General features: G+C 37.0%; 1 protein-coding gene across 14 annotated transcripts in view; it reads right to left on the bottom strand.

Annotated features, from left to right (window-relative positions):
• Positions 1-24,421, bottom strand: part of ROBO2 (roundabout guidance receptor 2) — a 1,384,729-nt gene that overhangs the window by 23,704 nt on the left and 1,336,604 nt on the right. For all 14 annotated transcript variants that reach the window (XM_066347995.1, XM_066347997.1, XM_066348002.1 and 11 more), the window contains 3 exons: positions 19,894-20,050; positions 8,859-9,119; positions 3,860-4,065 (listed from right to left, as the gene is read on the bottom strand). In XM_066347995.1, coding sequence (XP_066204092.1) covers positions 3,860-4,065; positions 8,859-9,119; positions 19,894-20,050 — 624 coding nt within the window. The remainder of the gene's footprint in view (positions 1-3,859; positions 4,066-8,858; positions 9,120-19,893; positions 20,051-24,421) is intronic.

The raw sequence follows: 24,421 nt of genomic DNA, 5'->3' as shown, positions 1-24,421 counted from the left end.
ATAGACAGGCAGGAACAGAGAGAGATGAGAAGCATCAATCATTAGTTTTTCATTGCGCGTTGCAACACCTTAGCTGTTCATTGATTGCTTTCTCATACGTGCCTTGACCATGGGCCTTCAGCAGACCGAGCAACCCTCTGCTGGAGCCAGCGACCTTGGGTTCAAGCTGGTGAGTTGTTGTTTTTTGCTCAAACCACATGAGCCAGCACTCAAGCTGGCGACCTCGGGGTCTCGAACCTGGGTCCTCTGTATCCCAGTCCGACGCTCTATCCACTGCGCCACTGCCTGGTCAGGCTATTTTCCTTTTTTTTTTTTTTTTTTTTTTTGAGGGAGAGGCAGGGAGGGAGAGACACAGGAACATGGCGCTGCTCCTGTATGTGCTCTGACTGGGGACTGAACCGGCAACCTCTGTGCTCCAGGACAATGCTAACCAACCTCGCTATCTGGCTGGGGCTTAATTTTTGACTTCTAGAGAGACAGAGCGAGGTGGAGGAAAGGAAGCATTTGTTGTTCCACTCCGTTGTACATTCTGTGGTTGCTTCCCGTTGTGCTCAGACCCGGGATGAACCGCAGCCTTCTTATTTTGGGACGATGCTCTTAACTGACTGAGCTTACCAACTAGGGATTTGCCTTTCCATTCATGAACCATTATGTCAAAATTTAAGAAGTCCCTTAGAAGTTTCTTAAGTTGTTATGAAAATATTTAGAATTAGTATATTTATTTCTTTACAAATATGGGTTCTATACGTTGTTAACTGCTGATATACCTTAAATATGGCAGCTGTTAGCATATAAGATCTGCAAGCAGAACCATGAATAATTTTATGTACAGGCTTAGTGGTCCTGTCTCTACACTATAATTGGAATATCAATCTGGTTGGCTTTAGAGTTTCAGGAAACGGAACATCACTGTTAGTCCTATTTAATAAAAATGGTCATTAGATTCATGAAAATGAAAATCTCTAATAGGAAATTCAGGTGAAAGTAATGACTAATTTACTTATAGCACACACAAATTTAGAACTCAAAGTTATTTATGGTGAGATCAGAATTCTCTCTGGGTATCTACCAACCTAAAACCATAAAAAAAAAAAAAGGAAATAGTGTCTATTTTCTTGCCTACGTCGTGTATCACCAATAAATTAGCCTTAGGTGTCTGAAGAAAATACAAACATGTTAGAGTAATATTCACTAGCATGTCAATTTCTGTAACATTTGGTACTTGGATACATTTACTTCAGGGCCACTAGTATGTCACATACATGTGTGCACACATGCTCGTTTTCTGTCTGTCTCTCTCACACACACTCTAATACAGGGGTCCCCAAACTTTTTACACAGGGGGCCAGTTCACTGTCCGTCAGACCATTGGAGGACCGGACTATAAAAAAAACTATGAACAAATTCCTATGCACACTGCACATATCTTATTTTAAAGTAAAAAAACAAAACGGGAACAAATACAATATTTAAAATAAAGAACAAGTAAATTTAAATCAACAAACTGACCAGTATTTCAATGGGAACTATGCTCCTCTCACTGACCACCAATGAAAGAAATGAAAGAGGTGCCCCTTCCAGAAGTGCGGCAGGGGCCGGATAAATGGCCTTAGGGGGCCACATGTGGCCCACGGGCCGTAGTTTGGGGACCCCTGCTCTAATACATTCACAACCCTACTTACACTCAAACACAACTACATACACTCATGTCATCAAACGTATAATTTACACAAATTCATTCAGTCTCTACATATACACACTATTTTTGAGAAAATATACTTACTTTTATTTTTAACTTATATTATACTTGTACCCTAGAAAGCAAATTAAATCTTTGATCACACGTTTCTCACAAAGTTATTATTGTAGACACGAAAGAAGAAAGAAAGAGAGAGAGAGAGAGAAAGAGGAGGAAGGAAGAAGAGAAAGAAGAGGGAGGAAGGAAGGAAGGAAGGAAGGAAGGAAGGAAGGAAGGAAGGAAAGAGGGAGGGAGGGAAGAAGAAAGGGAAGGAGGGAGGAAGGGAGGGGGAAGGAAGGAGGAAATGAGAGAGAGAGAAAAAAGTTTCTTATGAAAAAAGTTTCTTATTTGGATAATTTAGTGTAGATTGCAACTTCTTTTATTAAAGAGATGTATTTCTAGAACAAATTCATTATGGAATACATACCTAACCACCCAGAAGTTTTTATATATGGCAGTAATTAAGGAGCGAATGAAGAGGAAAACAGACTTTTCTTAGCAATGAAAGCTTCATTTGGAATTAATAGTATAGTAGCTACAGGAAAAAATGCAAATTGTTTCTAGCTGCCGTCACATTAGACAGCCTAGCATGTTACTAACAGGTGAGTGGGTAAAAGTGAAAATGCTATTCTACTGATTTATTTATGTATTATATATTTATTATATTTAAAACTATAATATTAAATAAAAGAACTACATAGGGTACAGCTGACTTATATGTATTATTGCAATTCTCTCCTACATTCCTAATGGAAAAGAGTTCAGTATCATTAGTGAGATATGCAAAAATATGCAGAATTTACCCTGAAGGAGATCATGCTAGACATTCAGGGAAAAGGGCTTCTTAGCATAATAGTGTACTAATAAGTTAGCTCTCGACAGCGATTTAAACTTTCGTTCCACCAACTCTAGTCAGATTTGGATTTCAAATCGCAGTTCTTACATCTTAATTAGCGCAGCATGCAGACAGCCCCCCCAGGTAAGAAGAAAAACTGAAAAGTAGGATCATGCATCACACATTTTGTAATTCAGGAAGGGAGGCTAAAGGAAATGGAGGCACTCATGCTTCTCCATGACTGTCACAAAGCAGCTTTCATCAATGTTTTCTGAACTCTGACACATACTGCAAAATCTATGCAAATTGGAAAGCTGATGGTGCAAAAATGAATAAATTGGGATAGTGATACAACATCTCCTATCAAGGATATCATCACGACAGAGACAGATCTGGGTGGTTTTCTGAGAAGACCCAATGACATGCCAAGGCGCACTTGTAGATTTTTAGTCGTTGTGTCTTTAGAGTCATGCAAGAGGACTGTGTGTTTGTATAAGTGTGTGTGTGTGTGTGTGTGTGTGTATCAAAGAATGAATATCTACTTGAATAGAAAGACTGAATGTTTACTTTATCCCATATTCATTGTGTATATATTAGGGTTTAAATTTTCCAAACAAAATTTGATAAATAGATTGCAGTCCTGGGATCATGTCACCCGAGTCCCGCTTTAGCCTTTCACTCCGTGAACAAGGCAAGAGGAAGGCCAGGGAGTGCACAGAAGAAAAAAAAAAATGTATTTCTTGGGAGAGAAGCAGTTAATGAATCCAATAATATGAAATGCATAAATGAGGGGTTTATCTCTCTATACATTTTCTCCACTCTAAAAATAATACCTGTGCAACTGCTGAAATACTTCTTCTGAAGACTTGCTTATTTTCATCAATGAATGATTTTACAGAGTGAAGTATCAGGAAGTGTATTAAGATTGCCTTCACTTGTATGTTGTTCCTGTTTTACAAAATATATCATTTATAAAAGTCAAGGTTCTTATATAATAGACTTGCTTCCCCAGTAGAGTGAATTTTTTTTTATGAAAGCCCTGGATATAATTGAGTTTTCTTTCATGTCCTTAAAGCTCTTTAAAATTCATGAATTTTCTTATCATTTTTGCAGCAAAGCAAAAGTATTTCCAAATCCTTTTTGAATTTTGTGTTTAATATGAACCTATTTAAAACGTTACAGAAATAGATGGAGGGGAATAAATCTTATATAAGAAAGTATTCGATTTGGGGTGCATCTTAATGTTACAAATAGGTCAGTTGTTCCTATTCAATCCATCCTGTTACCTGTCACAGAGCTGTCGAGATTGTCCATACTGGATCCGGGTGTCTGCTCCAGCACTCTCAGGGGCCTGGGGGTTTCTAAAGCCTCCTCCTCGTCATCGGCATCATCATCTGGAACATCTGTTTCCAAATCAGAAATCAAGGCTCCGGACATATAACCTAATGGTGGGAGGGGGGGCTGTGGAGCTTGATTATTGCTTTGAATGTGCCTGGAATTTAAATGGAAAAAAAATAATAACAAATGTGTTAACATTCCACAAAATTGTGATTAGAATTAAACAGTATGCTCTGGAAACTAATCTTCTCTTTTTGTTTGCCGTTGACTAATTTTGGTGCTCATGGTCCTCCCCGACCTTTCAGCAGAGGCAATGGGCTACGTACACATGACTTGCTGAAAAAACAATGTTGACTATCACACTCTTCAGTTGGTATTTATGGGGTGACGCACAGAGGCAATGATTACAGATCTAGCACTATCTTGTATAAATACATCTTCCAAAGGAGAATAGGAATATTTGTCACAAGTAATTGTTTAAAGCTGATCCTTTCTTTTTTTTTTTTTGGTCCAAAGAGAATATAATAATTTTGTTCCCAGTTCAGTGTTGAAGTTCCACTCAAACTGTGTAACCTGTGTGACCTTCTGGCCCTTAGGAAGAAATGATGTCTCATAAAGACCTAATACCAATCCCTGCTGCCCCAACCATGGGCAAACTCCCTGCCCTGCATGATCCCCCACGAATCAGGCTGACAGTTGTTTTCATATGAAACCAGTTTAGGATGGAAATGGCTACTCTGTATTCTAGCTACTTATTTCTCTGTCTGTCTCATCCACCAGAATCTTAAACGCTTGAAAGGCAGAAAAGATTCACCTCAGCACTCTGCCTTGGGAACATTAGGTTTGCTAAATAAACTCTTTGCCATGAATGGATTAACTCTGACCTGAAACTTGTGAAGTAGATAGAACTCTCTTTTAGAATTTATTAAAGTTCAATTTCAATGATTTGTTTCAAATCACCTCATTAGTAAAATACAAAGCTGGACAATGGGGTCCAGTTGGTTCACTTTACACATATTTAAGAGTTTCTTCTAAACCATAAAATGCTAAAGGAAACACATTGCATTTGTTACTGTCAATAAAGAATGAATATAACCCATGTTTGGACATATTAAGTCTTTTTATTTTGTTTTGATACAAAGTATTTAAAAGACCTCTGCTATTTAAGAAGGCATAAAATAAGTGCTATGCATTTTTAGTTACTTTTTTGTTCTTGTGTGTGTGTGTGTGTGTGTGTGAGAGAGAGAGAGAGAGAGAGAGACAAAGAGAGAGAGAGAGAGAGAGAGACAAAGAGAGGCAGACACAGGAAGAGAGATGAGAAGTATCAACTCATAGTTGAGTCACTATACTTAATCATTGATTGCTTCTATTATGTACCTTGACCAGGGGGCTCCAAGTGAGCCAGTGACTTCTTGATCAAGCCAGCATTTTTTGGACTCAAGCCAGTTACCATTGGGTCATGATTCCACACTCAAGCTGGCAAACCTGTGCTAAAGTCTGATGAGTCTATGCTCAAGCAGGTGACCTCAGGGTTTTGAACCTGGGACCTCAGCATCCCAGGTCGACATTCTAGCCACTGCACACCACTGGTCAGGGTACTGTTAGTTTATTTAAAGATACAAAATTATTTTTCTTTAATATTTGCCTTTTGAGGGAAAATATATCATTCTTCTAGAATTTTTAATATTCTTGCATCCACATTTTTTAATATGTAGCCCACTCTAATGTTAACAAGATTCTAGATCTTTCAACTAAGAAAAAAACTTAATATGTTAGCTCCAGAAGCTACATAAATATCATATCATCAGATCCACATCTTTAGTTTAACAGAATAGAAATTGGTATTCATCACAGCTCATCTTTTGGAAAGTCAGGAAGTTTCCTAACTACTTTTACAAGAACTCTTGAGTGTTGACGACTACACCTTGTCAAGTGTTGCCTTGAATTCTGTTTGTTAATCAAGGATGGAGTGAATCAAGTCATGAGCAAGAGAATATAAGGTGACATTTATAGACATGTCATGAGCAAGAGAATATAAGTTGATATTTATAGATATGCTATATTCTCCTCTAAGTGTGGAAACTTTGCTCCTAAAAAGAAGAAAACAAGCTAACACTCTAGTCCTACATCACTGCTGACAACCCTTGATGAACTGAGAGATATTAAAGGGAGAATAATGTCCTCCTTGAGTTTGGCAGAATTAGGAGATAAAGTGAAATACAGAAAGAGGGTACATAATACTTATGAATATATCCTAATGACAGACACTGTGCTAGGCACTTTTCTTTCAGAAGGGTGTGGTCCTCCTGTGTGAACACATGGTGTCTCATAGTCCCTGTCCCAGGAGTCAGCAAGGACATTCTGGAGGATTGATAGACTGAAGAGAAACCACTGAGAAAAAGAGACAGCATCTGTTCTATGGCTACTTGGAGCAAGAGGAGATGAACTCATGTGTTCACTCCTTTAGCTCGATGGAGCACTCATTAAAGAAGGCACACTTTTAAGTGTAGTGGTGAACAATTCAGGTGAAAACTCAAGCCCATCTGAATAATAACAGCTACCATATAGCTAAATTCTTTATGAAGTTAGCTACAAGTGCAAACTCACTTAATTCTCTCAAAACTGTAATGCATTGTAATAAACCTATCTTGGCCTGAAGAGAAGTTAAGCCTTTGCCCTCTGTTCCTGGAAGGTAACCTCTACACACTAGGATGTATTGTTTCATAAAAATGTCTTTGTATTCCTGAAGGCCTTAGGCCAGGGGTCGGGAACCTATGGCTCCCGAGCCAGATGTGGTTCTTTTGATGGCTGCATCTGGCTCACAGACAAATCTTTAATAAAAAAAAAAAAATAATGTTAAAAATATAAAACATTCTCATGTATTACAATCCATTTATTTCCTACCACTCATGTTCATGGTTGCGGTGGCTGGAGCCAATTACAGCTGTCCTCCGGGACAGCACCAGATTTTTATTAGATAATGCATAACATACACGCGTCATTGTATGGCGCTCACGGAATTACATTTTAAAATATGTGGCGTTCATGGCTCTCTCAGCCAAAAAGCTTCCCGACCCCTGCGCCTTAGGCTCCCCCAGAAAGTCTAACAATGTGACTTACGGTGAGGTGTTTGAGTCATAAGGTATCAGCTTGCTTTCTGGGAAGGCTGGAGACTGAGGTCAACCATGCAGGTAGTCAGCCACATCTATGTGACAGAGCCCCAGTTGAGGCTCCAAACCTCAAGGCTCACGGGCTACCTGGTGGGCAGGACTCCCTGCACAGGGTCACACATCCCTGCTGGGAAATTACCGCTTTCCACGCCTCCTCTGGGAGAGGACACCCGGAAGTTCCGGCTTTGGAACTTTCCTAGACTCCGTCCCACCAATCTCCTTTCTCGGCCGACTTGAATGTGTGTCTTTTCGCTATAATAAACCGTCACTGAGTAGAACAGCTTCCTTGGAGTTCTGTGGTTTTTCTGGTGAACTCCTGAACCTGGGGTATGCTCTGGGGGCCTCCCTTCTCCCTTCATACACGATCTAATTTCTGTTACGGACACCATTTTACCAATGGGAACCGAAACACAGAAATGTTAAACAAGTTGTCCAGTGTTGTACAACTAGTAAGCAGTGGCAAAGGCAGAGGTCCCAACCCCGGCTGCCTCCAGACAAACACTCCACCAAGCTGTCAGAATCTCTGGGCAAGGGCCGAGGTTCCAACGTATTTCACAGCTGCCCAGGTGATTCCAAAATCTAGTCAAAATTGAGAACCCCGAGATAGAATCTGGGCTTTAACTAAACTGCTCAGCTTCCTAAGTTAACTTGAAGGAAATATTCTGGTCCTTAAAGCAGCTGGCTTCGACTTAAAACAGCAGTGTTCTATAAAGCAGACTGATGCAAAACAATGCTGGTTTCAAGTACATTGTCTTTGATGTTTGAAAAAAAATATGCTAGTTGAGTAAAATGTTCAAGAACCTTTATTTCTAAGAAAAGAACTTTGTCAGAAATAAGCTTTCAGTGATATTCTTGGTTTTAGTATCTCTCTGCCGACTTACTTGTATTTTAAAAATAAATAGCCCGTTAACACTGTGAATGAGACTTACTATCAACTTACTCTCGTAGACAAAACAATAAAAAAGAAGCTGTTAGTCTTTCATAAAAATTTACTCTAACTTCAAGCACACAACATAAATTGACAGAATATTACCAAAGGTATGCCACTTAAGAGATCATTCTCAAGTGTCAGACTTAAACGTTACTGTTTGGGCGAAGAGAAAGCTAATAAAAAAATAAAAGTTTACAAAATGAGAAGGATTGGTCCCACTTATATTCTTGTCATATTTTAACAGAAATCCTAAGTAGATTTTCATTTATACCTTATGAAAGTTTAAATATTATATTAGAAAGGAATTTGGAATTTATTCTATATTTTTAATGCATCTGCTCTTACTAATATTGTAATTTTTTTTCTGTCTCATCTAATTCAGCCCCTAAAAAGGGCTTTTAATAACTGATACTGACCATATGTGATTTGCAGAAGCTTACATTTATATATGCACAACCACATACAGATTTAATTATAGACACTTGAAAGAATATAAAAGGCGTCTTTTACTCTGGTTTTGGAAGTGAGTTCAAGGATAAGCTAACTGAATTTAAACGATAAATGAGAAAAGATTCCGGTGTCGTCAATAGCACTTTCACCCGAAATTCAGCGGATCTAACTTCTTGGTCTGATTCACTCTACGTAGTTAGGTGACTTTGGTCAAATTACGTAACATTTCTTCAGTCAATCTCTTTATCTAGGTGATTGAAACGTTGTGCAAAAGAGCATTTCTAACCCCAGCGGTATAGCTCCAGGAGACCCTTTTACGAATTTATTATAAGAGAACAATTCCCCAACCCCGTGTTTGGAAAGCACAGGTCCTCTGGAGCTCAGGAAGATAGTTACCACGTTTGCTTCGCTATGTCAAACTGGTAGGCCCTCGTCAGCTCGTCCAGGTGAGCCTGTAGCATGGGCTGCATCTCTTCCCGTGGGGAGGGAGTGAGCGTGGCTGTGGACTGCTGTCCAAAGGAAATAGCAGGAGAAGAAGCCACTCCTCGGACAGGAGGTGTTGGGACTCGATCATCGTCTTCTTCCAGCTCGTCTTCCATACCCTGATGTAGGTACGTCTGAACCGGTAATGGCGGACACCAGTTATCGCTGTCATAGCTGAAATTGAGAAAAAAAGAAAGCGCATTTGCACATATACACATGAACTCACACCACTGTACTTGCAATAAACAGCAACCACCACAGCAGTAGTATCTGAATTGTCCTCAGTGTATCTCCTTCGGATTACAAGTTGTTGTTGTTGTCACCATCGTAAATCACCGGGCTGTTATCTTAATTTCTAATCATAATTACATGTTACCTCCACATCTCAATTTATTCTTAAAGGATCTTATTACCTAATTGTTACCTCACAGTTGAAAGGGCAGTAACTTCCCAACAAAGTTACTCATGTGGAAAAACCAAATTGCTAATTAAAGACAATTAATTAATTTTGCGCTTGTAGATTTAATTACTTTCTCCTGTTTATCGTTTATGTACCTACAGAATATGCCGGTATTGATCATCTGAGAAGAGCTTGAGAAGTTTATTTACTCTTATTCTAGATTTTACCAACCTCTTATTCCTTATGTTTTTCATTAAAACTGTGCTGCAAAATTATTTTAATAGGTTTTTTTGTGTGTTTCTTTTTTTTTTGTGACAGAGAGAGAGAGACAGAGAAAGGAACAGACAGGAAGGGAGAGAGATGAGAAGCATTAATTCTTAGTTGCAGCACCTTATTAGTACATTGATTGCTTTTTCATATGTGCCTTGACTGGGTGATCCTTTGCTCAACCAGGTACCTTGACCTCCAGCTGGTGAGCCTTGCTCAAGCCAGATGAGCCCGTACTCAAGCTGGTGATCTCAGGGACTCGAACCTGGGTCCTCTGCATCCTAGTCTGATGCTGAATTCACTGTGCCACTTCCTGGTCAGGCTCAATAGCTTTTGATTCCCTTAAGTCTTTTAATTTTTTTCAGTAGAAATTCATGCCTAACTATATTTCAATACCTAAAAGCTATAAAACGTAAGTTCAAAACCTAACCCTATTATAGATATATTAAAAAGCAAAATAAGCCCTGGCCAGTTTGTTCGGTGGTAGAGCGTCAGCTTGGCATGTGGATGTCCTGGGTTCGATTCCCGGTTAGAACACACAGGAGAAGTACCCATCTGCTTCTCCACTCCTCCCCCTCTTGCTTCTCTCTCTCTCTCTCTTCCTCTCCTGCAGCCATGGCTCAATTGGAGCGAGTTGGCCCTGGGTACTAATGATAGCTCCAAGGCTTCCACCTCAGGCACTAAGAAGAGCTCAGTTGCTGAACAACGGAGCAACACCCCAGATGGGCAGAGCATCTTTCTCTAGTGGGCTTGCCAGGTGGATCCTGGTCAGGGCACATGCAGGAGTCTTGTCTTTCCGCCTCCCCTCCTCTCACTGAAAATAAATAAATAAATACTATTTGTAAAAGGGCATGTTTTTAGAGACTCTGGTTAGTGACTACAGAAAATTAATTTTAGAAGTTTCACTTATGACACAAAATCAGTTGCATTTCTCTTTGTACTTTCTCTATAGTACTATATTTTCATCAAATACATCTTAATGTACTTCAAAAAAGAGACATAAGAATAAGATAAGCAATATTAAATATAAATTTCCTATAAATCCAAACTCTTAAATTCTTTCCAATTCTTTCTCTTACATTTGACCTCTATCTCCACGTAACAGACCAGTCTTCTTTGGATGTGAACTATCCAATTAGCTTTCCTAGTTTATTGGGATGTCATCTTCATGTTTTCTATCCTACCTTCCATACAGGCAAACAGATTATATTTTCTAATGTTTTTATTCACATCACACCTATGCTAAATTATCAGTGATTATCGCTAATATAAGAAAAAAGTTCAAACTCATTAGCAGGACCTAAAAAAAACTTCTCCATCTGATTAGCCTATTTTTATAGCTTAATTTCTACAACTCCAGATTGCTTTATTTTTTTTTTCTAAACTACAAATTTGTATATGACTATTCTCAAATCATCTGCCTATGATTTCCAGCTGTTCTTTCAAGGTTCAATTCAAATGTTGTTACTTTTTGTGAAGCTCTCTCTGCCTCTGTCATATGGAATTGATTACAATTCCCCAATACTTATATTGTGACATTCTCTATATTATGTTAAGATTATTTGTTTGATGCATTTTTTTTCTCCACTATACTATGAGATCCTTAAGCTCAAGGACTCTATAATTCTTAGCTCTACATTTCCAGTTGCTAGAGTATAATATCTAGCACCTGGAAGATGATCGCTAAAGAAACTGAAGACATTACAAATGGATCTAGCTAGTCTTGATCTCTCTCACAAAGGCAAACATGAAAAGGTCCAGATGAGTCTGGAATAATTTCACTTGAGTGTCTTTTTACTTACCCTGTTGGAAACTGAATTTGCAATAAATTCTATCCCAACAGGTTTTTATAGCATTTTTATTCATCAAGCCACAAAAAGCCATGGAGAAACATTAAGTGCATATTAGTAAGTGAAAGAAGCAAATCTAAAAGGGCAATATACTGTGTGATTCCCACTGTACGATGTTCTGAAAAAGGCAAAACTGTGGAGACAGCAAGAAGTTCAAAGGCTGCTACAGGTTTAGGGGAAGGAGGAAAGCCCTGACTGGGTATTGAACCCACAACCTCCACGCTTTGGGACGACGCTCTCATCAACCGAGCTATTCTGTCAGGGTGAGCGTGGAGAACTGTTAGATAGCGAAACTACTCTTTATAATACCATCATGAGAACACATTATTCTACAGAATCCTAATGGAAACTACGGACTTTGGGTGACATTAAGGTGTCAAAGTAGGTTAATCAATTTAACGAATGTAGCACTTTGGTGGGAGATGTTAATAGTAGCAGAGGCTATGCATAGGGCTGGGGGACTGGGGGTATATGGAAAACCAGTACTTTCTGCTCAGTTCTACTGTTAATCTTAAACTGATCTAAAGAACAAACTCTATGCAAAAAAAAAAAAATCTGAATTCATCACCTTCTCACTCAACAATCAGGTGTCAGGTGAAAGGATTTGTTAACCGAGCATGAATCCAATGGGGCAGACTGATGTTAAACAAATTAACAGCACTATCGAATCCTATAGGAACAGAGAGCAGGGAGGGTGAAACCAGTCTGGTGGCTGGGTAATGCCATGCTGACCACTGGAAAGGAGAAAAGAGGATGTTCTAAGTAACACAAGTAGTGCTGCAGACAAAGAGAAAAAATGAAGTCTTTAGAGAACACAAATAGTTTCCTGAGTGGCAAGAGCTGGCCAGTGAAGAAAGTTGGCCACAGGGGAGGGTGGAGAGGTAAGGGAGGATGGACCAGACTGTAGGGGGGCTCATCTGCTCTGACACGCAGTTAGGAATTTTGCCTATGGATGACAGATAGTTACCGAGAGATCTTGCACCAAGAATGATAGCATCTTTGGCTGTTCAATGTTCTTCTCTTGTTGAAACTACTTGAATAATCTCCTTGTCTCAATGTGTTGCAAACTGAAAACCTTGTCTCAGAAGCCCCAATTGGACTATCTTTTTAGAAATATCCTCAATATTTTTTAGTATAAACAAACACACTTTAAATGCTACAAAGAAAAATTTTCCTGTACTAGCAAATACCACTGGTTAAAGTTGTATTCCCATTAATTGACTACATAAATACCAACCTGACTGAGAAAATATATTGCTCTAAAATAACGCCATTATTCCTGTTTAATATGTTGAAGATCACAGAGTTCATTGAATAAAAATTCTGCTGAGTGAAAAGTTTGTAACCCACTGTTTCATTTGCTTTTCGTGTTTTTCACCATCGAATCAATCCTATACACCACCTAAATGTGGAGTAAAAAACATTAGGATTGTTTGAATGAAATATTTACTACTCTTCACTCTTCTGTCCATTCAATGTCCAAGACCCAACCTACCTCTTCAGTTTCTCAACGAGAATTTCCTGCTCAAAATAGATTGGTTTGTTTTCCTCTTCTTCTTCTTTTATTTTGTGTACTTTTTCCACCCTGTGCATTACTCTACAGCATTTAACTTATTTCAAATAAGCTTCACTCCTCCCAACTTCACTTATCTTAATCTTAAAAATCCTTTAGGCTACAGGCTAAATCCTATGTATTTTATAAATATTTTCCTCCTGAGGCCAACAAGCACTGATATATGACTCTTCTAAACTTGCACTGACAATTGTACTGCACATTTACTTGAAAACTGATTATGCATTTTCTTGTGCCCTATCCAATGTTGGATTCTTTAACTACTGTCCAGCTGATTTTCGTATTTAATTTTTTACATGTTGATATTATCTTCTCCTAAGTAGATTTAAGCAACATTAAAGTTATGATATTGATTTTTTTTCTGTTTGGCCACACTTGACATGGTACCTTAAAAAATGTAGGTTATAAGCATATTTATTTATTTAAAATGAAAATACATAAATTAATTCACTAATAAAAATGCTTACGTTTCATCTCCTCACTTACTTATTTAACTTTAAATACTATATTCGCAAGTCAAACAATAATATGTATAATAAGCAGAATTAAAAAATAAACTGCCCATTTTCAGTATGGAATGTGTGTGCTGTTATATTTCATAAATAGTTATTAAATTTACTCCATAAAATTTGTTATAAAATAGTAACTTTTTTTTGTTTGTTTCATAAACTCAGTTCCTACTTTCTTTGCTTACATTGGCTTATTTCTAGGGATAGCTTACATTGAAATAAAAAATTTTTTTATACATTTAATCTTTCAAATGAAAGAAGTGAATTACCTCTTAATATTTCCCCCACTTCATAAGTAGCAAACTAGTTTTACTTCCAATAATCTAAAGGGAACATACATGTGGTGTAAGAATACGTAGAGAATATAAGAGAAGGAAAAAAAATAATATTACATGCATTGTGTGTTAAGGAGCATAAAACAAAACTATAATTAGTTGTCCTTATTTTTTATTATTCAAATACCATCAGGCATAGGACCTACCTACATAAATATTTTAAAAATTATATACATGCACACACACACACACACACACACACACACAATATATGGCCAGTAGTCGCAGCCGCCATGGCCAGATATGTGCAGGTTCTCATTGGATTCGGGCAGATGTTAAAGAAACAGTTGAGCCAAAAAATGATGGGCTGTTCCTTTATTCAAGTCTCGCACTGGCCAATAAGCATACACACAGGGCTCCCAAAACCACTGACACATTCTCCGGTTCCACAACCAGGAGAACCTTCTCCAGTTTCTCCTAGAATCAAAGGCCCCATCAGTCTCAGGGGATTTTCCAGAGCCCCTCAGCTCTGGTTCCCCATCTGCACACCTTCTCCCTCTGCACACCTTTACCTGCCCTAACTGCCTTCTTCTTCAGCACCCTGCATTCTCTCTGACCTCCCTGCAAAACATGGCTTCTTTTTTCTTCTCTTTTCAAAAGTTTCTGGTGTGAAAACCTCTCCTCCAGCAAACATTAGCAAAACAATAGCCCTTCCCAAGCAGGAAGGTAATTTGCGATTTCACAGGCCCATATACCTGGTGCTGCCCAGCCCCCAATGCAAACTGTAAGTGAGCAAACATAAAAATCATATTTTACAAACTTATTAGACCAACAATATTGCTACTTCACTGAACTAGAATAGATGTTTTTCAACCATTGCTCCAAGTCTTTTTTACAAAGGTAATCTAGAACTGGAGTGAGCAAATATGTACCCGTGTTAGTCAATGGTTTGTGCCAGAAGGGGAAAACAGAAATAGAAGGAATAAAAAAAAAGACGAGGAGAAGAACATAAAAGAATAGATGAAAGAAATTTGGGACATGTTACGTATTGTACGATGGAGATGCCTAACTGTTCATCATCTCTGAGATAGTCCAGTCTGAATAAATTCTAGAATAAGAAATACTTGGGTTTCATGCTGTTTTTGAAGAAGGACAAGAAAGTAACAGATGCCTCTATAAATGTTATGAAAAGCTTAGTTCTGTTTTTAGAGTTTCCTTCACATTTGCAGCTATGTATCTTATTTGAGTGATGAAATTTCAACAGTAACATCAAAAAGACCGTGAAAATGCCTGTAATGCCAAACCAAAGTTCTTTCGGGCGAGCTTTGCAGGAGAAGCTTTTGTTCTTTGACTTACTGTCAGTGAAGCGTGGGGCATCATATTGTCTGCTTTGCCCGTGAATAATGAGAAAGATGACAACAAATCAATGTCGCACGTGAAGTGACTTGTTAAAGGCCAAATACAAATACCAAATTACTAATAAAAATATAATAAAGTTCAACACCCACAAAAGCTTGTCAACCTCTAAAGACAGTAACACAGCAGAACCTTTAGAATCTATTAAACTACTACTAAATTCTTCCTAGCATCATATGATTATTTAAAAAATGCATTATATTTACAGCAAAAAAAAAAAAAGAACATATTTGACACACTTTGGTCAGGCTGAGAGAGGCATAGTGATGAGAGAGAACATTTACTATTGTTGCGATGGCACTGAGTTAACAATAAAAAGATATTTTCCATTTGGACAATGATGGGATAACTTTTATGATTTAGTAGAATGGGAGGGGGAATGATCTAAGAAAGGCTTGGGAAAAATTGATGGGTATCTAAGTCCTTAGAAATAATATTATCCCTGGCCAGTTGGCTGAGGTAGAGTGTTGGCCCAGTGTATGGATATCCTAGGTTCGATTCCCAGTCAGGGCACACAGGAGAAGCGAGCATTTGCTTCTCTACCCCTCTCCCTTCTCCTTCTCTCTCTCTCTTTCTCTCTTCCTTCCACTCCTGCAGCCATGGTTCAATTGATTTAAGTACATCAGCCCCAGGCACTGAGGATGACTTCCTGGAGCCTATGTCACAGGTGTTAAAAATAGCTTGGTTGTGAGCATGGCCCCAGATGAGCAGAGCAGTGACCCCAGAGCAGAACAATGAGCAGAGCAGGCGTTGGCAAGTGGATCCTGGTCAGGGCACACACTGAGTTGGTCTATCTCCCTCCCTCTCATGTGGAAAAGAAGAAGATAAAGAAAGAAAGAAAGAAAGAAAGAAATATGAAAAAATAAATTAAGTGTTGTAATAAAAAAACAAGAGACAATCTTTTCAAGATTATGATTATTTCTCAAGTAGGTCTTTATACAAAATCAAACCTTATCCCTCCAGCCCCTGCCAATGCCTTATTTTATTCCCTTATCAGTTTCATGACACTGTCCAGGCTGCTGAAATAGACCACTCACTATGCCCAGCCTCAGTTCTGCCAAGCACCAGAATCCCTGCGTGACACACAAAATTTCAGAGCTATCCTCAAGAATCTCAGATTATCTCCTCCCCTATCCATGTTTCAAATTCAACAACCCTCACACAGCAGCTACCAACTTTGGACGGATTCACCATGCAATGAGAATAGAATGTGGTAAGTGCTACAATAGAGGAGTCAGCTTAAAGAATAACAAAAAATAAGGGAAATGCAAATCACTTTAACTAAAATAGGGTGAGATTTCCAAAGAAGAATGAAAAGTACCAAAGGAAAACTAACAGACTATTCCTTTTCTTTCATTTCCTTCTCTTTAACTTAATCTTTTTTTGTCCTTGGCTAGATAATTTTTACCTGCACAAATGGCAACATTAGTAACGTTTTATTGTAGTCATTGGTTAACAATCTATCCTGATGCACAGGTATTTTACGCTAGGGACTATTCCTCACTATCCTGCAACAATCACCTAACGCTGGGCACTATTATTTGTTAACAAATAATTCAGGATTCATCTCAAAACTCAACATCTGTAAGATTGTTCCAGCCTTACCTGGCATACCTGATTATACTTATCTATATGCAAATTATCTGTACGCACATTGCTCATCGAGGACTTGTCATGCATAATCGCCTGTGTGTTTGTGTGTGTGTGGGGGGGTCTGGTCTCTACCTTACCCTCCTGTGGGCTTCCTAGATCAGAGATAAGATCTTCCTTATTAAGTCTGAATTTGTTTCTTTCACCTCTCTAACACGACACATTGTACTTCTTATGTACCCGGGTAAAAGGTGTGTTAAGTGAGTTCTATATTATGATATGTTAAAAACAAAAACAATATATCACAATAAGGAGTACAACTGCAGAATCCTTGATTGTTAGAAATAGTAACAAAAACGAAAAGGTGACTTCTAAAGTTTTTGCTTATATTTTAAGAAAACTTTCAACTTGCTTAAGTTTGAAATCAAGGCATATAAATAATTTTGCAGAAGTGCTCTTCTGCAAAATAGTCAATGTTATCATGAACAGTGGTGTCTAAACAATTTAAGGAGTGTTCAAACATCTTTCTTTCCAGTATTACAAGGGTTCACATTAGAAAACACAAGAATATAAAGACTATAATAAGAAGTGGACAAAGTCTTCCCAAATCTACTCCTTTTCATTTATTCTTGTCATATTGATTTTAAACGTGTTTATTACAAACAGTTGAAATAAGAACTTCCAAGTGTTTGTCTTGAAAAAACACTGAGTCCAAAGAAGAAGGAAATTGAATTCTGCTGTCAGTTTACTAATAGGTTAAGACTTGCCAACTAACGCTGTTAACATTGATGAAGTCTTTTTCAGGAAATACTAGGCACTTAAGGCAAATAACTCAAAGTTCAATTAGAACTCAACTACATGTATGCCACAATTTTAATATATCTAGGAACAAATATATTTATTTAGTTACCTAAATTACCAAATAGATTCTTAGAAATCTTTTAGAAAATGAGATTTTTCTAATAAAACACATTCTAGCTGAATATTAAAATAATTTATAATCCCCAAATAGGTACAAATGCTTTTCTATCTTGTATCATAATGTTAGAAAATAATTTGTATCACAATATAAAACCTACAGCAACAGGTTTCATTTCATTCATCAAGTGGAGATTTCAAATTCTGTTGCTGGGCAACAAGAAAAGTGAGAAATTTAGCATTTATTTGAAATGAATTAGTTTTATCTCAGTTGGTAATAGAGTATTATTACAGTCTATGATTCTTTAACGTAGGCTAAATGTGAAAAGAAAAAGGATTCTAAATTGCTTACAATTTCATGTGATCTGAGTTCAAAACCTCATGCTAATCAGCAGTTAAGAGCAGTGCTTTCTCTTCCCAGTTTACAAGTTCCATTTCCCCATTTTCTGAACAGTCTTTAAAAGGAAGATTGCTAAGACCTGTAATAATCATCTTTGCTTGTGGAATACATCTTTGGCTTTTCTTTGCGTAGGATCCATGTAGCACTGACACATTTGTATCCCCAGTAAGAATTACATAGAACCATATGCAAAATTTTAATTTTTTTAAGTCAGAGAAAAGGGATATGATCTTAATTTCTTTTTTTAAAGTATGTTTTTCAATGTTTATTTATTGATTTTAGTGAGAGAGGAAGGGAGAGAGAGACAGGAACATCAATCTGTTCCTGTAACTGTTCCTGCCATGTTCCTGTAACATGGCAACTTCTACGCTATGGGATGATGCTCTAACCAACCGAGCTATCGGGCCAGGGCTTAACTTCTTATTTCAAATGTGAACTTATTTTTAAAGATAAAGAAATAATGATACACATATATATATATATGAAAACTATAATTCCCATAGAAGCCAATCAAGCCCTGTGGAGGAAAAAAAAGATACAGCAAAAAATATAGCAATATGTATATGTGTATATATGCATAACTATGTATTTCTATATTTGTTTATATAATGTATAAATAGTATATATGTATAAGTATTATATAACGGGAAAAAAAGGCAAATGAGGTCTTTCAATGGATACAAATGTTGTGACATAAAAATTAATCTGAAGACTTCAAAGACAGCAGTTATTTAAAAAATGTGCAGAAAAAATGTATAAACATGTCCATGTGATCTTTATGTAAAACAAGACAGAAAATAGACCAGTATTCAACTAAACTTAAAGGTTTAGTTCAGTATTCAACTACTTTCTAAAGGTTTTCATATTAGTATTTTAATGTCTAAAATCTTCTACGTGAAGAAAAGCTTAGAAAAGAAAAACCTGCCTTCATTCTGTATTTTTCAGTTTTACTCCAAAGCAATGCTGACCTTAGAAATCGTGAGGAAGACAGAGCAGTTACTATTATTAAAATTAACAAAGCGACTCAGTATGTTTCTTCTGACTTACTGTTTGTGTATTCAAGAATAAACTGTATTAATGTCTTTCTGCTTTAAAATCAATTAACATGACACCTGACAGAAGAAAACTAACTCTTGTGAGACGTTTGGGAAGGATGAAAACCGGTTATATATTTAAAGACCCTTAAAGAAAATGTTCTAACTTAAAAAGGATTGGTCAGGAGTGTTGACTTGAACCTCTTTTATTGTTCAGGCCCCTAAATTCCCGTCAAAGCTGCTGATTAAAGTTCTACCCACCGGCCAGGTCTCTACAATTATCCCATTGTGACGGGGCTCTGCAGTGGGCGCCCTGCTATGGCCAGCCATCAAGTCATTAGAGAACCGTGAGGGGTGAGGAAGGCGGCTATTTTAATTCCCTTTTCAGCCCGTCTCAGGAGTGGCTCCTTTAGTTCATAGAGCTGTGGGTACTCGCTTTCAAACTAACAAGCAATGTTATAAATGGAGGTTGCATTATCATGATTGCAGACAATCTAAGGCACTTGACAGCCGAGGATTCTAGGTCCTCAGTATGTGCCGTGTTGTATTCATCAGCTAAAAACACATAGATGGTGCAAACAATAAAAGGGGGGGAGGGAGGAAGCAGTGAGCAGGCTGGAAAGGGGGCAGGGAACACAGTCAGAGAACAGAGACCCAAATACACAATAGAGACGAGAGGAAAGCCCGGGGCAGGTTGACAGAGAAAACATGTTTACCCGTTTTCTTGCTGCTCCAGGGCGTAGTGCTCTAACTCCGTGCCGGGGAGGGGCTGGACAGGGGGCGGGGGCAGCGGCACGTTGGCCCAGGTCGATCCATTGTTTTTCTGCGGTTTAGAAGAGTTTTTGTTTTTCTTCTTTTTTCCACCTTTCCCACCTGAAAGTAATTGTGCATTTTTTCAGACATACCGAAATATCATTAGAAACAGAAATGCATCAGATGGGGAGATGTATTAATGTTTTCAAAAAACACTCCAATCGGTATGTTATAGTTGTTAAAAGCTAGAAACAATTAAATAATGTTATCAGAAAAACATGTTTATAAATCACTCAAAAATGATATTCTTTCCCAACGCATTAACTACAGAGCTGAATTAACCAGAAAACATGGCCGCCGTAGGAAAAGCGCACGTATGGATTTATTCACGTCTGCTGCCTCCACATTTTCATTGTTAGACGAAATAATGGGCCATAACCAATTCTTTCAAATGTCAGATTTTAGTACACTTCTAATGCTCTTTTGCATAATCTCTCTCAGTGAAAAATGCAGTGTCTAAAGATACAGGCTAAACTTTCCCATTAGAACTTATTCAATTTAATTAATCCAAGAGAATAACCCTTTTTTTCCCCCTCAAAAGTAACTGATAAAAATCAATCAACGTTATCGGATAAGTTGTACATCTTTTCCATTAATATGTTGTACAGAATTTTTTTTTTAAAACTCCTGAACGACACAATTATTTTTGCACATAGTGAAAGCAGTCACCAGATATTTTAAGTGTAACATTTGCTAAGATTCCAAAAGGTCTGGGAAACGACTGGCGATACAATGACCAGTTTCAGTACTCCGGCCCGACGACTGAATTCCGGCACAAAACATGAGCAGGAAGTAGCACGGCAGCGTGTAGACCGTGTTGGGGACCGCAGGACTTTAACAAAGTGTAAAATAAAACTTATCACTGGTATCTTGCCAAAATTTCAGTCTTCCGAAACGAAGTACCTCAGGTTTCTTCCTCAATGGACCACGAGTGGATGCAAGAAGGGATACTTCTTGAACAGAATGACACAGGGTGATTAAAGGGAACCTAAGGGTCTTCTGTCACTCCCGCTACCATCTGTAGCTATGCTTCCAAAAATAAAAATAAAAAGTATCGAGCTTGAATTTCATCTTTCTGAAACTAAAAGCTGGAAGAATCAAACATTTGTATCAGGGTTATCTAGCAATAGAAATATCGCGAGACGTTTACTTCAACTTCTTTCTTCCAGTTACGACTCAGCATGAGCTAATTCAGAAGAGTATGTAATTTAATAATAACTTCAATATTTGAGTGCCAGAAAGTGATGAAACTGTTCAACTGGACATAGCTATCATTGCTTATTAAAGAATTATAACTATTTACTAGGCACATACATAAACATATGTAAGAGAACATCCCTGCAAACATAGTGCTTTTCACCTTCCCTTTCACTTTATTTTGGCAGAATGAGAGCTATGCAGAGCAAGAAGAGCAGGTATCTTTGGCTTCAAAGGTAAGAGCTTGGTCTCCGGGTTGGAAGACTAGTATCTCAATTACTTGATAACTTACTCAGGAGATACTGCCTCAATTTCTACACATGTAAAACATAAACAGTTATTCCATTTTTAGGCTTTTTTGAGGATTTCAAGAGATAAGGCAGGTAAAGGCTCAGAGTGTAGAGAATGGCCAGTGAATGCCAACCATCACTACTTTTTCCCACTGTCTCTATCTCAGAGCTAAACTGCAACTATCCCCATTTCCACACTCTTTGCTACACCCAACTCTTTCGACTCCAAAAAGTATTCCAGAAAAAGCCTGATTCTCAGAAGAAGAATTGTGTTTGAATTCACGTCTCCAATGTTTTTGTTTTACTAGATGAGACCATCTTTTGTTTCCTCATAACCCACCCAAATCGCAAACAGGGACTATATATTTTTTTTCTGTAGTATCAGAACTGTATTCCAAGAATTCAAAGAGGAATGGGTTGGGCTTTGTCCCTCCCTCTGCTTTCTCTCATAGCTTTCTTCCTCGTTGTGCTTCCTTTATTCCTTCTATTTATATGTGTACATAATTTTTTACACTTTTCATAGCGCTTATAGAAATGTTACATGCTCACCACCAGAACTGAGTGACACAAGCAAGTTCTTATATCTTCATTTTATAAATGAGGAAGTGGAGATGCTTTCTCGGTGTTATGTGGCCCATATTCACATAATAAAAAAAAATTTTAAATGAAGCATCTTTTGCGAAAATGACTATTTCTGAATCTCTGAACCCAACTCTGTTGAAGTCTTTACCTAAGGTCAAGGAAGTCACCATCAACTCTCCAAACTACAGACATAAAAATGTACCATGGAAACAGAGCTGATTCATTGAGGGGAGTTGTAATGGCTTTCCACTGAATGTCCACATTCTTTACTTAGGGAGAAATTTCTGTTTTCTTATTGTAGACAGTCTTGGTAAGAGCATCTATCAACATGCTTTGTTTTTTTTTTGTTGTTGTTGTTGTTTTTTATATATAGCAACAAGCTGAGATGCATGGGCTCTTAACATTGTGCTGAGTATATGACATAAGTTAAGGAACTTAAATTCTTTATCTGAGACCTAAATTTTGAGCTAAGCAAGCCACTGTTTGCTACTGTTAATTGCACACAAAGATCCTCAAGCGTTTAAAAGTGAGAACTGCCTGCATTACATTCTAGGAGAATAAATTTCGATGGCTTGAAAACAGTTAACCCATTTCTCATCAATGCAAAATGTAAATATTTAGATTTTCATTCATTTGTTCTGAACAAATGACCACTATGTAAAGAAAATTATGAAATCAGCTCATTTCAAATTAAACTTATAGACTATTGTTTAAAACACTGCAGCATAAAATGATTTAGTTGTTGATGCTGATATTGCGCTATATACACGTGCACACACATATATATATATATAAAATTATGATGCAGATGCTACTTTGAAAGATCTGAGTTTTCTTTTATATTTTAATAGTAAGATTGTTAACAGAAGTGCTGGTAACTTACGTATTGAATAAATTATTGAAGTGTTTCAAAGAGGGTGAGAAATTTACTAAAAAATTCTGAAATGTCCAATTTTCTTTATTACTGTAATTACTTTAAATTGGTTTCATTACTGAGCACAAATTAAGAAAATCTTATGATGTGATATGATTAGATATCTGTGAAGTAGTTTGATCCTAAATTTGAGCCTTAGAAAACGTACTCATGATTATAAGAATAAAACAAACTCTATAATATTCAACTCAATTGAACTGAACTAAAAAAAAGGATAATCAATTCATTTACATCTCCTAAAGAATGCTTTCTATCACTAATTTAAGTGATTTTGTATTCAAATGTAGATGAGGTAGTTAATATAATGCATAGATATGTATAAATGTCACTCAGGAGATTAATGGATTCTAAAAAAAGTAAACACTATTGTGAATCCTGTTCTGCTTACAATTACTCAAAAGATAACATCTAAAACTCAGTGACAATCAACGTTTACAGAATATCTTATGAAGGTTTCAAAGAAGGTCTTACGTATTCCATGGTTTATAGCATGTAGATATTTTTATGTGTAGATTGCTTGAGACTCTACATACCTTGAATGAAATAAGCCTAGAATAAATTACTTTTTAATTATTCAGGGCAATTGTGAGGCTCATTTTAAAGAAATGACAGTATAAATGACATATAAGGTTATTTTAAAAAGTCATCTATTTTATTAAGCCAGTTTAAATTCATAACAGGTGTTTAAAATTTTCTGGATTCTATAATGTATCTAATTCTACCAATGAGTAGTAAGAGCAAATAGCCCATTTTAGAGGGAAAAAAAGAGCATTAACATTTGCAGATGGAAAGGATTCTATCTCTTGAGGAAAAGTCATTTAGTAAATGTTACCTTAATGATGCAAAAGAATTAACTCTTTATAGTCTTGAAGCCTGGTAGTCATGAAACATATAATACACTATAATCCTTTACTAAGAACCTGTAGTTTTTTTTAAAAAAAAAACTTTATAAAAACAAATGGGATATCATTAATATGAATAATTAAGCAAATAAGGTCATGGAATTAATTAGAAATGTGTAGATAAAGTCATCAGTCATACAATGTACATGTTACATGTTATGGTTGAAAGTTAGAGAGTGTCTACTACGACCTCCACATTTTTGAGGTGAGGATCTTTGGACCAGGAGGATATCACTGATATTTATCAAGATAGATACATATTTCTATACAGTAAAATGTATTTTTCTCCACATATGCTATATAATGCCAAATTATAGCTGTTAGTTTGGCTGATATATCTCAAATATATATAAATATTAAAATTTATAGCATAAAAATTATCAATATAAAAAACTGCATTTTGGAGGAAAATTAAACGTGAAGAATAATGTCCCATATTAATATTCTTCTTTAGTATGGTACAGCACCTTACTTAAATAATACAATGTAATAGATAATAAATTATATTACATGATATTTGATAAAG

The sequence above is a fragment of the Saccopteryx leptura genome, chromosome 8 (assembly GCF_036850995.1).
Source record: "Saccopteryx leptura isolate mSacLep1 chromosome 8, mSacLep1_pri_phased_curated, whole genome shotgun sequence".
Classification (NCBI taxonomy): domain Eukaryota; kingdom Metazoa; phylum Chordata; class Mammalia; order Chiroptera; family Emballonuridae; genus Saccopteryx; species Saccopteryx leptura.
The sequence above is the reverse complement of the archived record's forward strand: the minus strand, read 5'-3'. Positions and strand labels throughout refer to the sequence as shown.